At 45.6% G+C, this 19939-nt stretch overlaps 1 protein-coding gene across 1 annotated transcript in view; it reads right to left on the bottom strand.

The window, feature by feature from the left end:
* Positions 1–19939, bottom strand: part of CWF19L2 (CWF19 like cell cycle control factor 2) — a 95609-nt gene that overhangs the window by 68124 nt on the left and 7546 nt on the right. Inside the window, exons 5-8 of the mRNA XM_075266118.1 lie at positions 15534–15653; positions 7608–7701; positions 5953–6068; positions 2947–3608 (exon numbers count right to left, since the gene is read on the bottom strand). Of these exons, the coding sequence (XP_075122219.1) occupies positions 2947–3608; positions 5953–6068; positions 7608–7701; positions 15534–15653 (992 nt within the window). The remainder of the gene's footprint in view (positions 1–2946; positions 3609–5952; positions 6069–7607; positions 7702–15533; positions 15654–19939) is intronic.

Here is a 19939-nt window from a genome sequence, read left to right as displayed (position 1 = left end):
TAGAAGTCTAATGGGCGGTCCTAATCCGTTGACAGGTCCTACAGGGAGGGCTGTTGATCACCGATTAGGACCGCCCACAAGAAGAGGTTTAGCTCAATAAAGGACAAGTTATACCAAATCTTTTCCCATAAAGTTATGTATACATCTGCTCGGCTCCTCCTGCTCTATAAGAGGCTAACTGAATTTTCAATCTGGTTGGTTCCCTTTAAAACTCAACATTGGCTTTAAAGGGGTTCAATCATTAAAATGATATTTTTTCTCGATAAAATATAGGAATAACCTTAAGAAAAGCTATTCTTCTCCTACCTTTAGATGTCTTCTCTGCGCTGCCGTTTGGTATAAATCCCGTTTTTTTTTTTTCGGTACGCAAATGAGTTCTCTCGCATCACTGGGGGCGTCCCCAATGCTGCGAGAGAAATCTCCAGCGCCGCATCTATCTTCGTCTGGAACGGTGTATCCCTACGTCTTCTTCCCGCGCTGGCTTCAATCTTCTAGGCATGCGAAGTCGGGCCTCGGGCAGAGCTGACTGCACATGCCTGCGGCAATTTTCCTATATAAGCAGCCATTTTCTAGAGGCTGCTTACACAGTAAGCTGGGGTAAGCGGCCACAAGAAAACGGCCGCGGGCATACGCAGTCGGCTCTGCCCGAGGCCCGACAGCAGAGCCGGCTGCACATGCCTAGAAGTTTGAAGCCAGCGCTGGAAGAAGACGCAGGGAGAGGACGTTCCAAACGAAGATGGAGGCGGCGCTGGAGAGTTCTCTCGCAGCATTGGGGACGCCCCCAGTGCTGTTTAAGTACTGAGGACCGCCCCTAGTGCTGCGAGAGAACTCATTTACATACAGAAGAAAAGCATGATTTCTATGGAACGGCGGCGTGGAGAAACCATCTAAAGGTAGGAGAAGAATAGCTTTTTTTAAGGCTATTCCTACGTATTATCGAGAAAAAAAAAAGTCATTTTAATAACTGAATCCTTTGAAAAATATTCAAAAGCTTCTAAATCAGAAAAGAGAAGATTTTCCATGAACAGTTGACCCGTCTATCCTATATTCTGCCTGTAATTCGGTTTTAGGATCCTCAGAATGGACTATGTTTTTTCAGACACGGGCATCAAACATTCAAAAACAACCCATCGAACCTGCCAGAAGTTCATTACTGGGCAGGAGTGGCGACGACTTCCCATTACACGGCGTGTCTCTGCCACTAATATCAGAGGAGCGGTCTAGCTGTGCCGGCCGCGCACACACGGAGAAGAAAAGATAAAAACCTAATAGATCTGCTCGGCTGAACTGCAGGAAACTAGAAAGCAGAGAAGCCGTACGGTTTGATAGGGAGAGTGAAAAATATATTTCCTCGCCGCCGGTTTCAGAGATTTGGGCTTGCAAAACCAGAGGAAGCAGCGGGTGGTTATCAATTAGGAAAGCTTTCAGCTCCACTCCTCTTTTATGCTGTTTTCCTAACCTATTCAGAACATGGCAGGTCTTAAAAGAGAACTTCCTGACCTCTGCCGCACGCTAGAAAGCGCGGATTAATGGAACCACTCTGTACCTAAATTATTCCAAACAACAGTAAGGAAAAAATGTTACCAGATAAAAAAAATATAGCGAGATAAGAAATAAATAGAACGCGTCGTGTTAACAGAGGTTGGTACTGCGCGGTAACATTAACGTAAGACGTGACCAGACTACAGTATGGGGAGGACTTCCCCGGCCTAACTCATTGAATACCCAAGTTGTGGCAATCCTTAAAGGGAATGTGTCCTTAAAAATAAAAAATCTAAATTTATCTAATTTTTTATTTTTACAAATTTTTGATAACCTATATTTAAAAATAAGTAGCAAATTTCTCTCTGGCCGCTAAGATTAATAATAGACTGAGAATTGCCATTTCTGTAGTGTTTTTCTTTGCAACATCCACCTCATTTATATCACATGATTACAATAGAAGTTCACACCTCAATCGAGAACATCACTGATCCATCATTGCATCCACTACTATAATAGATTATTGTCCTAGTTTATCTACTCCACTTCTCTGCACAGAACATATCTATAAAACACTCTTAGAGACCTCAGTGGGTTGACTGTGACTATGCCATAAAGCATATCCCTAAAAACTATTAAAGGGGTATTCCCACCTCGCCTGTTCACCATCTTGCAGGCTGTATGCTTTGTTTACTTCCCGGTTTTCTCGGTGAATTGGTGGGCGGGGTTTCACTTGCTGTCTCACTTGCTCAGCTATCTCTCTCCATAGCAGTCTATGTTTACAGTCAGTAATGAGGGATGGTTGTAAATAAATTAGCACAGTATCACTGGAAGATGCACAATATGAAGCTGATGTAGCAGAGCTGGATTTCATAGGTGATGAGAATCCCAAGTTTACATGCTACAGGACAAAAGTGTGAGTTTATTCCAAGCTGAGTTTTAGGTCTGTGCTTACATACAGAGGTAACAGACTCCCTGTCTCAGCCCTTATCAGCAAAATTAAATTAGCAGACTGATAACTGGAAGATAAAGAGCTCAGAAATACAAGCTGCTCCCGAGCACTCAGCTCCCCTCCCCTCCTGAGAGCAGGGAGCTACATCACTTGTCCTGGGCAGAGACATAAGATCATCCCCAGGTCTGTAGTTACGGAAACGCAGTGTAAACAATGAAGTGAATAATCTCAGATAGCGGCCAAACAAAGCAGTCTTAAAAAGTCTTAAATCCACATAAGCTGGCAGTATAGATAGGATCCTTGAGAAGGGACAACCCGTTTAACAGAGCACGGTGGCTATCCCCATCTTTATGTGCAGAAAATAAAAACAGATCAGAAAAATTAATAAAATAAATTAAATGGTACACCAGCTATATGGCGAACCCTCAGAGACCTCCAGTACACTACAAATAAAATAAAACTACTTCCATAACGGTAAAACATACACATTCAGAAAAATCTTGAGGACATACCGTGAGGATGATGGTGGACTGTCTTCAGGAGATGGCTGGTGCTGTACCTTCACATCTTCCTCCTGACATTTCTCGCTTTTTGTACAGGTATCTTGGTCTTCCTTACTAGATCCCTGGCTCTCTACTTTGGAGCGGTTTGATGACGTCCTCTTCCATAATGGTGGAGTTTCATCGTCTGTAGGTTTTAAGAAGCGACTTTTCGTGGACATCTTAGATGATGACTCCGTGTCAGTTCTTTGGGGTCTAAACTCACTGGTGCTGGACTCTTCCTTGTCTTCAGATGGTTTCAAGAACTGGTACTTTAGCCTTGAGGAAGCACTCTTTCCCTCAGTGGCTTCTTCCAAGCGTCTTGCCAGATATTCTCTACGCCCTGACTCTGGTCTGTTTCTGGAGGAGTCTTTGTCCTCTTCATTGGTTTTATCTGAACTATATTCTCTACTACTCTGTCTATAGGATGACCTATCAGATCTGCGATCGTCACAGTAGCGGTCATGTTTTCTATCGTAGTCACCAGACCCTTCTTGTTTTGTATATCTTGGAGAGTCTTGGTCGTGATATTTTGATTTTCTCCACCTATCTCTTCTATCGTCCTGTTCTCCCCTTACATTCTGGGATACTGCCTTTTCTGCAGCTTCCATTTTACTTTGGAAGGTTTCCATAGACTGTTAAGAAATAGATAAGAAAAATGTGCAAATTATTACAATGCATCGTTCTTGGTGACAGACGTGAGGACTGTGAGATCTGTATTCTAAGTCAGGGCTTCTCAAACTTTTCAAGCCAAGTACCCACTCATGGAAAAAGTTCCAACCAAGTACCCCCAATGGACACTCTGGTGTCCATCATGTGACAGATCTTGATCCTGATCTCAAGTGGGACTAGTGCTCCAAGTAAATCCTTTTGCCTTTAGGGCCCCCAGTGGCAGGCCCACACTAGAAGTTCTGAGACTCCAACCAGCTATTCACAGGTCATAGGTCAAAAGCTATCTGTCCATTCAACACCGACTACACACTGCTATAGAGGATGCCCATAACCCTGCCCCGACGGCCCTCGACACCTCCCTCTGCTAGGCAGCCACTGAGTGAGAAGATGGTGGATGGTTTAGGTAGCATTAGCCCCAGGAGAGACGGAACCTGATCTCTCACTAAATCTGCCACTTCTAGTGCACTGGTTCTTAGCCAAAATATGTACATTGGAGTATATGTACCACAGCGTGAGAACCACTGCTTTACTACTGCGTAAGTCAGGGGTCCTCAAACTACGGCCCGTGGACCACATGCGGCCCACTGAGGACATTTGTCCGGCCCGCCGCATGTGGTCTGCGAGTTGTCGCCCGGCTCACTCACTAACAGGGAATCTGGTACAGGATTCCCTGTTAGTGAACCTTTGCTGCTTTCAGTTGTATGTGCAAATGAATATACAACTGAAAGCTGTCAGTGTAAGCCGCGGTCAGCAGCCTACACTGACTGCAGAGTGTGACCTCTGCCCTGACACAGGCACGATGACATAACTCATCGCACCTGCAATTTGAAGGAGGAGGACGCGCGCGTGCAGCATATATATGTATATGTATGTATGTATGTATGTGTATGTGTATATGTGTGTGTCTGCGTAGGTGTGTGTGTCTGCGTAGGTGTGTGTGTCTGCGTAGGTGTGTGTGTCTGCGTAGGTGTGTGTGTCTGCGTAGGTGTGTGTGTCTGCGTAGGTGTGTGTGTCTGCGTAGGTGTGTGTGTCTGCGTAGGTGTGTGTGTCTGCGTAGGTGTGTGTGTCTGCGTAGGTGTGTGTGTCTGCGTAGGTGTGTGTGTCTGCGTAGGTGTGTGTGTCTGCGTAGGTGTGTGTGTCTGCGTAGGTGTGTGTGTCTGCGTAGGTGTGTGTGTCTGCGTAGGTGTGTGTCTGTAGGTATGTACTGAGGAGCATATAATACTGTGGGAGGCGTACTGAGGAGCATATAATACTGTGTGTTTGGGGGGTGTACTGTGAAGTATATAATACTGTGGGGTGGGGGGGCGCTACTGTGCAGCATAGAATCTTATTTTTTTTTTTTAAACTATATTTCGGCCCTCCAATGTTATGAGGGGCAGTGAACTGGCCCCCTGTTTGAAAAGTTGAGGACCCCTGGCATAAGGGATATCCAGAATTTAAAAAAAATGTATTTAGCTAAATACATTCATTAAAAGGGAGGCTGTCTGGGTGATTTGGGACACTAAACCTCTCATAGGTCCTTATGGACTGTCCCAAAATCGCCCTGTAACTAAGCAATTTGTGCCCGAACTGAAAATAAAAAACCTTTATACTCCACCCACCACAGCAGTACCCCGACAATGGCGCAGTTCTTCAGTGAAGCCAGAGGAGTACATTTGATCTTCAATGCGCATGCGCCAGACTTCAGACACATGCGCAAGTGAAGCAGGGTGGTACAAGACCGGCTTCACTGGAAAACTGCGCATGCGCTGAAGGTAGCTGAGAGGACTCTAATAAGAGGCTGGGTAAATATTTTTTTTTAAATGCGGGTATGGATGATTGTTCCACAGGGCGATATGTGACACTAAACCAACGGTCAATAACAGATCAGTGGGGTCTGACTATCGGCAACAATTCCTATCAGCTGCAGGTACCACAGGGCTGCGGCCTCTCCACTTTTTGCATACATTGGTCTGCCTGCAAGTGCAAAGTGGTTGCCTGTAAGGGGTTATTTGGAGTAACAAAAAAAAAAAAAAAAAGGACAGAACATAGAATGAAGGAGATTGAGCTGCAGTACCAGGCGCTGCCCATAAATAAGAGTGGCGCTGTTTCTGACGGGTGGGAAAAAAGGAAAAAAACCTTTTTTTCTGTAATCCCCGGCCGCATCTAGTTGGAATGAAGCACAGCATGAAGAGCGGCGTTCATCTCTAATATGCAGAAAGCAGCAGGCTATTAATGAATGGAGAATAAATGGACGACCTCCCGAGTATTCTTTACGATGAGTGATTGGGTGAGATAATGTGAAACAAAATCAATGTGCAGTCTTACCCCGTATCTCTCAGCCACAATGTCCTCCAGACTCCGATTCTCTCTCTCCGATTGTTCCTTCATTCTCTGTAGAGACTTTTTCAGCCACCCCAGGCCGCCGTCTGCAACGAGCTGAACTGAGAGAAGGCAGATAGGAAATGGTTAATTCTACAGTATACGGTATAGTTTATGGCTAGCCTGAATCTCTCTATGGTTATCACAACTCAAGATCACAAACACTGAACCATTCTGCTTTATCCTTGTGGTCCCATCCAGTGCTGCTACGCCATATTGTGTCCCGGAAAATGCGTCTTGGGTACTTCGCCCGGGGCACATTTTCCGATCTTACAGAGAACTTGTAATTCCCCTTCCAAAAAACGGAAAGTCACTTAACTGACTCACCTTTCCTCCCCCAGCCCATCATACTTACCTGTCTTCTGGTCTGGACCTTCGAGGCATGAGCCGAAGACATCACTTCTTCTGGGCGGCCAGCACGTCTCCCACCCACGCCTGGACAATAGAGGCGGTATGCCGGCATATACATATGATGCACAACGTGATGCAGTCTCTACTGCACATGCCGGCACACTAGTTTTATTGCACAGGCCTTGAAGAAGAGACGTCCTGTACCAAGAAGTCAGGTAAGTATGATGGGGGGGGTTGTGTTAGTTAGAAAGGGCTAGTGGTGGACAAGCTAGCTAGGGAAACAGGCAAGTGTGTGAATGAGAAAGAAAGAGAGTGGATAGCACTGCAGCCTTGCAGCGCTGGAGTCCTGGGTTCGAATCCCACCAGGAACAACATCTGCAAGGAGTTTGTATGTTCTCCCCGGGAGGGAGGTGGCATGAATCAGCTCTGTTTAAAGCCCAAGGCATCATGGTAGTTGTAAAAAAAACACAGAGCAGGAAGATACCCGTGTAAACAAATGCAGAAGATGCCAGGAACTCACAGAGAGACCCAGAAATCCCGGCTACCAGTCCCAACTAGGCCAGGAGCGGTAAGACTCCTGTGACCAACTACAAGACACATCAGTCACATGTCCAATACTGATGACATCACTGCTGATAAGTAACCAGTCCTGCACACTGGCTTCACCACTTCCAGCCCAGCCAAGACCAGCAGTGGAGCATACAAGGATACGCAGCGCCCACATGGACCTCCATTCCCAGCAACCAGTGGGTTTTCCCATTTAGCCTGTAAACCCCTTTAACAAGAGGAATAATAGAACCATGTAGTCACGCATTTCCAGGAGGAATAACAAAGAAACACAAAATGCTAAAAAAAAATGCTCCTGAAGTGTATTTATATGGGAAATGCAATTTTTTTCTTGCATTTTTGCCAAATCTTATCTAGATTATTTTTTCCCCACAAGATGAGTTTGCTTTTGACAATTTCTAGCGAATTAACCGTCGGATATTGTAAGATCCACCAAGGAGGACATGAGAAGGAGAAGGCTCCTGATTAATACGGTTATGTTAATGTATGTACGGGCTGGAGGAAAATAATACAAAGGGATGAGAACTCTAATACAGGATGACAAATGTGAGCGCTAGCTTTCCTATGGCAGCACAAATGCAATTTCTATTCTTTCAAGGCTCCTGTGGATCTCCGGTGTGACAGTGAAATATACCGACAGACAGCTGAACGCTGCCAGCCGCTTCTATGGAAATTGCTTTTACCTTTTTTAACTGAGGTTACATCCCCCTCCTCTGGTGGCAATCCTGTACCGCCATCCTTCCAGAATGGGTTTAATTCCCTGGCCTGCAGCTTCTCCTGCAATACACGTAAAGGTAAACCGTATTATAGGAGGCGCCGCTTCTCCGCAGCTCTGGACTTCAGTGAACTAAAATAATTAATAAAATGCATATAAAAGTACAAAGATAAAATAAAGCCGTAGAGGAAGACCTACAGCCCTGCCTTATCCCAGAAAGAGCGTCCCTCGATCTATAGATTGCATATCGTGCAGTTCAGTCCAATGTGCTTGAATGGATAGGAGTTGCAATACCAGACACAGCCTATAGACAGAGGTGGCGTTGTTTCTGGGGGGAAAAAAACATCCGCTAAATGTAGGCATCCTAGCTACGATGACGTTCCATAAGCAGCAATATATTCTTGGATCTTATAGCCGAGCCAGTGCAAAAAAGAGGCTCCGGTTCTGGAGGACTCAGGGTGGGCATTTAGTGCCAAACCAGGAATAAGGCTAAGTTCATCAAAGACTCCGCCGTAGAAATTGCCAAAAATTGGCAGACACTTTCAGTTTTGAAACAGTGGACCCCGTTATAGTCAATGGAGTGCGCGTGTGACCACTGAAACAGCTTTGTATTGGTCGGGTTCCCCGGTGAACTTGCAAAGCTGTAACCTCACACTCACTGATCACATGGCTGTGCTGCAGACAGTCCCATTAAAAGGAATGAGCATGAGCTGCAATACCAAGTAAAGCCACAATGCAATGTATGGCGCTGTTCTAGGTAAGTAGTGAAGAGGCCGCAGCAATTGATATCATAGACCCTGGACAACCCCTTCGAAAGTGTAATGTGTGATGAGACAACCCAGCCAGACACATATAGTAACTCCAATATAATCTGACTAAGAGGACAAACTCCACTTTGGTAGCCTCTGTATGTCCTTTGTCCGAGACATATAGGTGACATCTTCAGAAGCAACGTGACAGAGGTCATAGATATTAACGATATCCTGATGTGACCGCGGCCTCACATTGTGAGGGCAATGTAAAGTAATTCAAGCCCGGGGCAAAAGGACCAAAGGTAATGGTGTAGAATTAAATGTGAGGAGAGGGAGTGAGGGAGGGTACACAGGACACATCTCCATCATACATACAGAATTATATTACCCTACACCACAGTCACTCACTCGAGAGGTTATGGAGCGACAACTACCACCTTTGTCCTTGGATTGTTAGTGGTATTGCAACTCACCCCATTCATTTCAGAGCAATTAAGCTGCAATGCCAGACAGGGCCTGAGGACACAGGTGGCAGTGTTTCTGGTAGAAAGCAGCTTTGTTTCTTATACAAATGGGACCATTCACCACCTCCACCTACTCTAGTTCTTTGCACCCTATAATAAGCACCACTCCACTGATTCTTGGAATTTTTTTCTCTAGCCCCTACCGCTCCTGAGCAATCAATTCTGTAATTTTCAACACACTTATGCTCTCTACTATCCTGGGCTGAAGCAGACAGTCGAAGACCGCTCCTATGACCGTAGAGATCTCAATTCTGCTAAAAATAATAGCACTGATTGCTCAGGAATGGTGAGGGCTAGAGAAAAAAATCCAACTGTAATGGAATCAGTGGAACAATGCTTATTGAAGGATGCAAAGAGTTAGACATGGTGGAGGTTGCGAAAGGTCTGTCTTTAAAGGGTTATTCCCAGCTCAGCAAAGCACCACTCATACTCACCTGTCTCGAGTTTTCAGGTGTCTCCCCCTATGGTCTGGCCTTGCTGCTCCTAAGGTATTGTTCCGGAGGAATTCCTCCCCACTTCAGCGGCTTAATGGGATTCTACGGTACCATTAAACTACCTTTTTTTCTAATGAACACGTCGGAATAGCCTTAAGAAAGGCTATTCGTCTCCTACCTTTACACGTGGTCTCCGCCGCGCTGTTCCGTAGAAATACCGGTTTTAACCGGTATGCAAATGAGCTCTCCGCAGCAATGAGGGCGGGCCCCAGCGCTGAAACACCGATAAGCGCGTCCCCATTTTCCTTGTTCTGCAGCAACTCCGCCTCTTCTGGCTTCTCTTGCTCTTGTAGTTCTATACAGGAGAATAGAGAGGCCACCCCAAAATGGCCGCCGGCCAGCTCCTGTATTGAACTGCAAGAGCGGCTACCCCAAAATGGCTGCCGGCCAGCTCCTGTTTTGAACTGCAAGAGCGGCTACCCCAAAATGGCTGCCGGCCGCCAGCCATTTTTGGGTAGCCGCTCTTGCAGTTCAATACAGGAGCCGGCCGGCGGCCATTTTGGGGTGGCCTCTCTATGCTCCTGTATAGAACTACAAGAGCCAGAGAAGCCAGAAGAGGCGGAGTTGCTGCAGAAGAAGGAGGCGGCGCAGGAAAGAGCTCTGGGCAGCAATGGGGATGCGCTCATCGGCCTTTCAGCGCTGGGACCCGCCCTCATTGCTGCGGAGAGCTCATTTGCATATCGGTTAAAACTGGTATTTCTACGAAACGGCGCGGCGGAGACCACGTCTAAAGGTAGGAGACGAATAGCCTTTCTTAAGGCTATTCCGACGTGGTAATTAGAAAAAAAAGTAGTTTAATGGTAGAATCCCTTTAAGGTAAGGACACAAGATGTCAAAGGTCATGTATGCGAGTGACCTTTCTTTAGGCCTCTGACTGAACACACACCAGGGCCGCTACTGGACCAGACCACAGTAGGAGATACCGAAGAATCGGGACAAGTGAGTGTGGGTTTGGGGGTTTCTTCACCTTCGCCAGCCTCTTCGCCAAAAGCAGTTTTCCCTTGACAACCCCTTTAATTCATAATCACCTAGCTCTAATCCATACATATATTACACACACACTGGGAACTTCTGCCATTCTATTTTGTCATTTTGCAACAACAAAGAATTTCTTATCAAAACGCAATACGTCTTGTGTTCCCGGCAATCTGTCTGCGGTAATAGGACGGTACAATTCTGCTTTGCACTTATGGAGATAAAGTAGAGCAGATAAATCCACAGAGAAGAGCGTTTTCTGCTGCGCCAATGATATCCGGGGCTGTGTGATGGACGACCTTGAAGGAACCGTAGCGAGAGACAAATATTGTCAGCACGAATATTAAAGCTCCCCGGTCACAGAGGCAGCGGAACAGAGAGCGGCCAGGCAGGGTTAACTCCCAATACGCCGCTCGGGTCATGTTTATATTCACAGGTAAACAATATTCGGCAGTGCAGCACTAACATACACACTCATCTTATTATAGAAGGATGGCGGGGCACCGGGCAGCAGGGGAACGGCTCAGAGTTATTAAACAGATGGAGGGCTAGTCATTGGGGTTAGACTAGCTGGGCCCGTGTTTCAGGAAAAGCCAATCTTGTAGGATTGTGTCATGCAGCGATGTGGAGAGCATACAGGGAATGGTGTAATCGAAGAAAAACATCCAACAAAAAGGAGGCGTAGACAACTGGCCGATGAGGTGGATGTCAAAAATTGCAAAATCTGCCACTTTCACCAGACACGAACATAAAAATGTATCTGAACTTGAGATATCTGACAGGGGGTGAGTAATCTGCCCTGCCTTTTATGATACAACCCTAAAGTCTGCATTCTGACAGATAAGAGTGCTCTAAAGTTATCCCTAGCATCACTCCAAGATGTCACAAAATACAATCCATAATGCAATATGGACAGATATAGCAGTTGCCAAAAGGGAACGGTCACTTCAAAGAGCTGTATGTTCGGTTTTATGCCACCTAGGTCCCCTCCACTAATTCTGACACAGTTGGAATTTTTTCTCTACTCCCCACCATTCCTGAGCAATCGGTGCTGTTAGTTTTGGTGCCTGATATACTATTTAGGCTCTGTACTGTCAGGAGGGCGGTGTCAGGCAGGAGTAGACAAGGGGTGTGATTCTGAGCTCTGACACTGACTGCCTCTGATAGGAGCTCTGAATCACACCGCCCACCTGACATTACAGAGCTTATATAACACATCAGGCACCAAAACTAACTGCATTGATTGCTCAGGAATGGTCGGGACTAGAGAAAAAATTCCAACTGTGCTGGAATCCATTGAGCGGTGCCTATTAATGGATTGGTGAAGGTGGTGAAACGCATCTTTACAGACATAGTTAGGAATGTGATTTTTACATGCAGATTGAGGTCTAGTCATTGGGGTTAGACTAGCTGGGCCTGTGTTTCAGAAAAAGCCAATCTTGTAGGATTGTGTCATGCGACGATGTGGAGAGTATACAGGGAATGGTGTAATCGAAGAAAAACATCCAACGCAGCAGGAAAAACATCCAACGCAGCAGGAAAAACATCCAACGCAGCAGGAAAAACATCCAACGCAGCAGGAACTCGGCTTTCATATGACACCAAACACACTGTTCCAGGTAGTGTAACTGGAGATGCCGCTGTTTGAAGTGACTCTTACACCCACCCACCTTTGTCAATAAATGAGATTTTTATATACTGGCAGCAATATACACTCACCGGCCACTTTATTAGGTACACCATGCTAGTAACGGGTTGGACCCCCTTTTGCCTTCAGAACTGCCTCAATTCTTCGTGGCATAGATTCAACAAGGTGCTGGAAGCATTCCTCAGAGATTTTGGTCCATATTGACATGATGGCATCACACAGTTGCCGCAGATTTGTCGGCTGCACATCCATGATGCGAATCTCCTGTTCCACCACATCCCAAAGATGCTCCTCTATTGGATTGAGATCTGGTGACTGTGGAGGCCATTGGAGTACAGTGAACTCATTGTCATGTTCAAGAAACCAGTCTGAGATGATTCCAGCTTTATGACATGGCATTGCATTATCCTGCTGAAAGTAGCCATCAGATGTTGGGTACATTGTGGTCAGAAAGGGATGGACATGGTCAGCAACAATACTCAGGTAGGCTTTGGCGTTGCAACGATGCTTAATTGGTACCAAGGGGCCCAAAGAGTGCCAAGAAAATATTCCCCACACCATGACACCACCACCACCAGCCTGAACCGTTGATACAAGGCAGGATGGATCCATGCTTTCATGTTGTTGACGCCAAATTCTGACCCTACCATCCGAATGTCGCAGCAGAAATCGAGACTCATCAGACCAGGCAACGTTTTTCCAATCTTCAATTGTCCAATTTCGATGAGCTTGTGCAAATTGTAGCCTCAGTTTCCTGTTCTTAGCTGAAAGGAGTGGCACCCGGTGTGGTCTTCTGCTGCTGTAGCCCATCTGCCTCAAAGTTCGACGTACTGTGCGTTCAGAGATGCTCTTCTGGCTACCTTGGTTGTAACGGGTGGCTATTTGAGTCACTGTTGCCTTTCTATCAGCTCGAACCAGTCTGGCCATTCTCCTCTGACCTCTGGCATCAACAACGCATTTCCGCCCACAGAACTGCCGCTCACTGGATGTTTTTTCTTTTTCGGACCATTCTCTGTAAACCCTAGAGATGGTTGTGCGTGAAAATCCCAGTAGATCAGCAGTTTCTGAAATACTCAGACCAGCCCTTCTGGCACCAACAACCATGCCACGTTCAAAGGCACTCAAATCACCTTTCTTCCCCATACTGATGCTCGGTGTGAACTGCAGGAGATTGTCTTGACCATGTCTACATGCCTAAATGCACTGAGTTGCCGCCATGTGATTGGCTGATTAGAAATTAAGTGTTAACGAGCAGTTGGACAGGTGTACCTAATAAAGTGGCCGGTGAGTGTAGGTCGTGTATAGATTCTCCTTCACAATACTTGGATACTTATTAGGGAAAACTGTAGAGCCTGTTAATGACTAAAAGGGAGTAAAATAGGTTAATAAATTATATTACAAAAATATTAATCAAACACCCTCCTACACAATGGAAAAAATAAAATTACCGTATTTTTCGGACTATAAGACACACTTTTTTTTCCTCCCAATATGCAGCGTGTGCAGCGTCTGTGTCCTGTCTATGAGAATCAAAAGGAGAGCAGCACGGTGCCTGCCTGCTCTGCCCCTCCTTCCCTGTCTGTGTCGCGTGTTTGCAGGAGCGAGATATGAGAGGCAGGGAAGTAGGGGCGGGCCAGACAGGTGAAGGAGGCGTGGTTTCAAGCTTGCCGAGAAAACCACGCCTCCTTCTCCCGTCTGGCCCGCCCCTCCTTCACTGCCTCTCAGATCTGGCTCCTGCAATGAAGCCACACAGACAGGGAAGGAGGGGCGGGCCAAACGGGAGGAGGAGGCGTGGTTTTATCGGCAAGCTTGAAACCACGCCTCCTTCACCCGTCTGGCCCGCCCCTACTTCCCTGCCTGTGTGGATTCATTGCAGGAGCAAGATCTGAGAGGCAGTGAAGGTGGGACGAGCCAGACAGGTGAAAGAGGCATGTTTTCAAGTTTGCTTAGAAAACCACACCTCCCTCACCCGTCTGGCCCGCCCCTTTTTCTCTTCTTGCATAGCTTCACTGCAGGGTGTCTCTTTCCATCCATGGATTAGATAGATAGATAGATAGATAGATAGATAGATAGATAATGTTCAAATCACCCCCATATCCCTAGAATACATATAAAACAAAAACATTACTGTGAAACACATACACATTTGGTATCCCTGTGTCCGAAAGCCCCCGGTTCTATTTACATTGGTGAAATATTATATTATTAGATTATTAAATATTTCACCAATTTTTTTTCCTTAATTTTTTTTTCCCCTATTTTCCTCCTCTAAAACCTTAGTGCGTCTTATGGTCCGGTGTGTCTTATAGTCCGAAAAATACGGTAATCAATGCTTACACTTTAAAGGGATCCTATCATTTAAAGTCAATTTTTGTCCTTAACACGTAGGAATAGCCTTAAGAAAGCCTATTCTTCTCCAGGCTGCTGTTCGGTTTATAATACAGTTTTCGTCGGTATGCAAATGAGTTCTCTCACAGCACTGGGGGCGTCCCCAATGCTGCGAGAGAACTCTCCAGCACCGCCTCCATCTTCTTCAAGAACGGGTCTTCTTTGCGTCTTCTTCCGGTGGTGGCTTCAAAGTCTAGTAGAGATAACCGAGTACTGTTCGGATCAGTGCATGCGGCTGATCTGAACAGTACTCGCTCATCTCTAACGTCTAGGCCTCGGGCAGTCGATTGCGCGCATGCCTGCCGGCCACAAGAGAATGGCTGCTTACAATACTGTGTAAGCGGCCATTTTCTTGAGGCCAGCAGGCATGCGCAGTCGGCTTTACCTCAGGCCCAAGGCCTAGAAGTTTGAAGAAAAAGATGCCAGAAGAAGACGCGAAGAAGACCCATTCCTGAAGAAGATGGAGGCGTCACTGGAGAGTTCTCTCGCATTGGGGACACTCCCAGTGCTGTTTGAGCGCTGGAGACCTCCCCCAGTGCTGCGAGAGAACTCATTTGCATACCGACCAAAACCGGATTATAACCTGAACGGCGGCGCGGAGAAGACATCTAAAGGTAGGAGAAGAATATTCTTTCTTAAGGCTATTCCTACATGTTAGGGACAAAAAAGATGACTTTTAATGATAGGATCCATTTAAGCACAAGAAGTCTGGATAGTAATCTATGTGCAAGCTGTAATGGTGGACATTTTGGTTCTCATCATGGAAGGTATTTCACGTTTTCTTTGTGGTATTCTGCTCTTATTTGTAATGGGTGGAGCTCCCCTTTAAACCTCACATGGGAAACGGTTCAAAAGGCAAACTCGCGTGCAGCAACCAATCACAGCACAGCTCTTATTTCTTGCACTGCCCTTGATATATGAGAGCTACGAAGTGACTGGTTGCTGCAGGCACCGGGGACGGTTTTCCAGACAGCTCGGATACAAGAGGTTTTATAGGATTTTCTTGCCTCTTACAGAACAAGCCATCTCCGCACTAACACACACTCGGCCGGTACAAATTTGCAATGCAATTCACACACAGTGCACGCTCTTTCAGATGAATGACTCTGTTACCTTCTCTACAGCCTCGGCTCGTTCACGCTCCAGTGTTTTTTCCTTCTGTCTTTCTTCTCTTAATGCGGCTGCTGATGTCGCTTTCAGAGACATAAAGTCTAAGGTCATCCACTCGTCCCTCTGAAATGGAAGCACGGGTTCATTTAGCATTACAACACATACAGGCAATCTCTGGTCTTATGGGTAAAAAGCTTCAGCCGACCACACAGAAAAAAGAAAACTGTCAGGTATCTAAGTGGCAGGGACACGGCGTACATCCTAAGCTCTATACGCTGAAGGATCAGGAGGTAAGAACCATGTAAAATAGGGAAAATGTGGTATAGTATATTACTGAACGGTCCCCTATACACGGCAGACATAGACACAGACATCACATATGTAGGTACTGCAGTGTCGTCACACTGAAGTCTATAATTCAGGACCAAAATGTAAAGCAATTTAATTAAAAATGTTGGCATTATTTGCTTAAAAAAACCTTTCTAACTTTTCTGCCACTAGGTGTCTCCCTTCTAGCTAATTTGAAGTTCACTTCCCGTTACTAGAGAAGTCCTGTCCATAGATACAAGATGGATTCACAATGAGTGAATGAAGGAGGGGCTGATCTTCCACACACATCTGCTTTCTCTGTGCACTGGACTGAACATTCTGTGCGTAGTACAATGGAAGAAAAGTCTTCCATGTGATTGTAACTGAATCTGGCTGCTTGTGTGATTCCAGATGGGATACACAGAAAGTAAGCAGTTTTACTTACATTACCCACTGACCGTTGCAGTCTGCTTCTTATTGTACATACCCACAGCCTCAGAGACAAATGTAAAAAGTGCTGCAGTCATAATGGGGCTATTAGCAGCAAAAAAACTGCTAAGATATACTACAAAAATACACTGCACCCGTGGCTGGGCCGTGGCTGAAAGCTGGCCTCTTTCAGCTAGCTGATATTACTGACTATCGGACCCGGGCTCTCTTGCCATTTGCTGAGCTCCGGTCCAGATTTGGCCTCCCCATGTCTAGCGAGTTCACGTATGTCCAAATTTCCCACTATGCAGATGAGTGTTTCGGGAGACAGTTGCACCCACCCCTTTGATGTTTGAGCAACTCTGCCAGGCTGGTACTGGAACGCAGGGGTTAGTCTTGGACATTTACCGCCTTCTATCGGACCCCACCCCCGAGGTCTTGCCCAAACACCCCTACATGTCCCGGTGGGAAACCTATTTGGGTCAGCCCATCTCAGACGCTGACTGGTCCCTCATCTGGGATAGGGGGCTTAAGTCCTCTAATTGTGTCGTTCATAAAGAGAATTTTTTAAAATGCTAATGCATTGGTACCACACACCAGCCCTTCTCCACTCCTTTGACAGGTCCATCCCAGATTGCTGCTGGCGTTGTGGCCTCACCCCGCACATATCTTTCCCCTATTTTGGTCCTGCCCTTCCCTTATCCCTTTCTGGTGCCAGGTTCAGGATCTATTAGAGCGGGTGTTGGGGGGGGGGGGGCGTTATCCTCTCTCTCCTAGGACATTTCTCCTTCATCTCCCACCTGTCAGGTTGCGAAAGCCCGCTCTTCGCCTCTTTTTATTTCTTTTGACGCCTGCTCAATGTTTGATAGCTAAACATTGGCGCCAGCAGGCCCCCCATTCCTGGAGGAACTGTACTGTAGGATCAGGTGCAACCCAGCCTATAGGACACAGTATCTCACTGCACTCTTCCGGTCTTCCCTTATCCCTGTTATCCCCTTGTTTACGGTCTTGTCTTGTCTTTGTCTACTACTGTCTTTTTTGTCCTTTTGCTTGTACAAGATATCTATGTCTGTTTGATAACCTATGCCGTTTTGCTTACTGGGTTTACATTGTAATTTTGACGGTCAGTTCTTTTTGGTCCTCTTTTATTTGGGACTGATATTGTCGAATCTGTTCTTTTTTATTGTTAAAAAAAACTTCTTAAATAAAAACAATTTTAAAAAAAAAAGCTGCATGTTATATTTCCATAATTTTTTGAATTTTGTATTTTACCACTTTTCTTAATAAAATGTAATTTTTAATTTAACTTTTTTTTTACGGTTTTATTGACAGACTTATATGAGGGCTCTTTGTTACGGGCAAGTTGTAGTTTTTGTTGATACCTATAGACATATATACGTACTTATAAATACACAAACATTTCCATACATTAAAATACATTGTGTTTAGGGTTGAGCGATCGGGATCGGAAAAGATAGGATTCCGATCGCCGATCGAGTAAATTTCACGATCGCGATTGGAATTCCAATCCCGATCTTTTTAGGTAGGATTGAGGTCGGCGGTTATTTCCCACAATGCTTTGCTACTAGCCAAGCATTGTGGAAAAAGCTAACAATGTTAGGAATGAATGGATGCCGCCGGCACACAGCCTGTGCTGGTGTCCGGCCGCTTAACCTCCTGCGCGCCGGCTGCGTCCATTCATTCCTATGGCATAGCAGGGAGGAAACAGAAGAGTAGATGGTATCTACTCTTCTGTTTCCTTTCTGCTGTGCTGTATCCTTGACTCTGCTACATCTGCATTATTGTACATTGAGTTGTCTGTCTACTCTTCTTCTTCGTCCCTGCTTTACCATATACTCATCAGCTCTGCTACATCTGAGATCTACATCTCAGATGTAGCAGGGCTGAGTATACGATAAAGCAGGGACGAAGCAAGTGGTTCTTAACCTTGTTTGAGGTACCGAACCCACCAGTTTCATATGCACATTCACCGAACCCAGTCAGAACAGTCGATGCTCCCCGTCTGTTCTCGTCTCGCCTCTTCTTGGTCTATGCGTGCCTGTAGCTCCCAGGTTAGTGTTACAGACCTAGGAACAAGGCGGGGCTTGTGGATTAAGAGAGTGTGGTTGGGTACTGTACCCGCCCACACTCTCCTAAGCCACTACAAGCCCCGCCTACTCCCAGCATCTGTAACACTAGCCTGGGAGGCAGGGGCACATACGGTGCTCTGCAGACATGCGCAGTAAAAAGAAGAGGAGCGAGAGCAGAGTGGATCGGCAGCGCTTCTGTGCAGGTAAGTGGACAGCAGGGAGGACTTAAGTAGCCAGGGGATTTTTTTTAAATCACTACAAAACGTGGAGTCTAAAAATGAAAGTCTTCAATTTTTGGATTCCACGCTGTGTAGTGAACAGGATCGTTTTTAAAATCCGATCTCCGATTATTAAAAAAATCCCATTGACTCGCATTGGGATCAGAATTGGGATCGGGATCGGGTTCGAATGGAAAATGATCGGAAATCGGATTTTAAAAACGATCCTGAAATCTCAAGATCGGCTCAACCCTAATTGTGTTTTTTTAATCTTTTTTTTTTTTTTTTTAAGTGTTCACCATACAGGAAAGTGTGGACCTCTGTGCACGTGGCAATATATAATATGTTTATTTAGGTTTGTTTTTTTTTTCTTGAACTTGCAACAGGTATTTTTTTACATTTAAGTTACTTTTAAATGTTTTTCCTGCTCCACAAGGGAACATAAACCTGAGATGACTTGATCCACTGTACAACGTACTGCAATAATTCTGTACTTGTGCCTATGTCTCCCCCGTGAGCTATTGGAAGAGCCTCCTGGCTGCGATGACGACCCCTCAGACCCCGCAATCCCTTTCGTACTGCTAGTACCAGGCCCTGGCTGTAGAATACAAGTATCAAGCACAGGTTGCTGCTACAATTCTGTGCTGTTCCAAGACATGGCCAATGGAAGGAAACGAGTGTGTTTCTTTGGAAAAAATGTAATTTATTTTTTTCTAATCTCAGATAAACCTGCTTGTCAGAGTTTCAGGATTCAGGATGTTCATTCTGTATCTGCACATTTACATGAAGTAATGATGCCTGGGTGCTGTGATGGCGAAAGCCGCGAAGAGCAATACAGGCCATGACAGATAAACACCAATAACAGCAGAATAACAAGATACAGGTAGACGGCGGCATCACCCGGGCCATGGGTCATGTGTAGCAAGCATTTTAATAATCTCCTCCACCGCCAGGCCTGGAAATCACCAGAAAACTGTTTATGTAATATGTATTTCATTCCCAGAGATAAGGAATAAAACAGGGCAGCCCGGGCCGCGCGGATCACGATGTGACAAGATAGACTCGGACATGACGAGCGATATACTTATAACCCACACTATTCCATTTACGTTTTATATATTCTTAGAGATTTACAATGTCTGTATATTTAATTGAACTATAGAGGACATGTGTTATTTACTGCTTATGGCATCTGCATAGACAGCAGCGCTGTACAGAGATGGTTATTATTCACCAATCTGCTCCTAATATGACAGAACCTAATTTCTATAGACACATACTGATGACTTGTCTTATGGAAAGGACATCAATATGAAAACTTGGCCTGGTCACTAAGGACTAAGGAAAGGAACAAGGACATCCC

This window comes from Leptodactylus fuscus, chromosome 2, assembly GCF_031893055.1.
Source record: "Leptodactylus fuscus isolate aLepFus1 chromosome 2, aLepFus1.hap2, whole genome shotgun sequence".
In the NCBI taxonomy this organism is placed as follows: Eukaryota; Metazoa; Chordata; class Amphibia; order Anura; family Leptodactylidae; genus Leptodactylus; species Leptodactylus fuscus.
The sequence above is the reverse complement of the archived record's forward strand: the minus strand, read 5'-3'. Positions and strand labels throughout refer to the sequence as shown.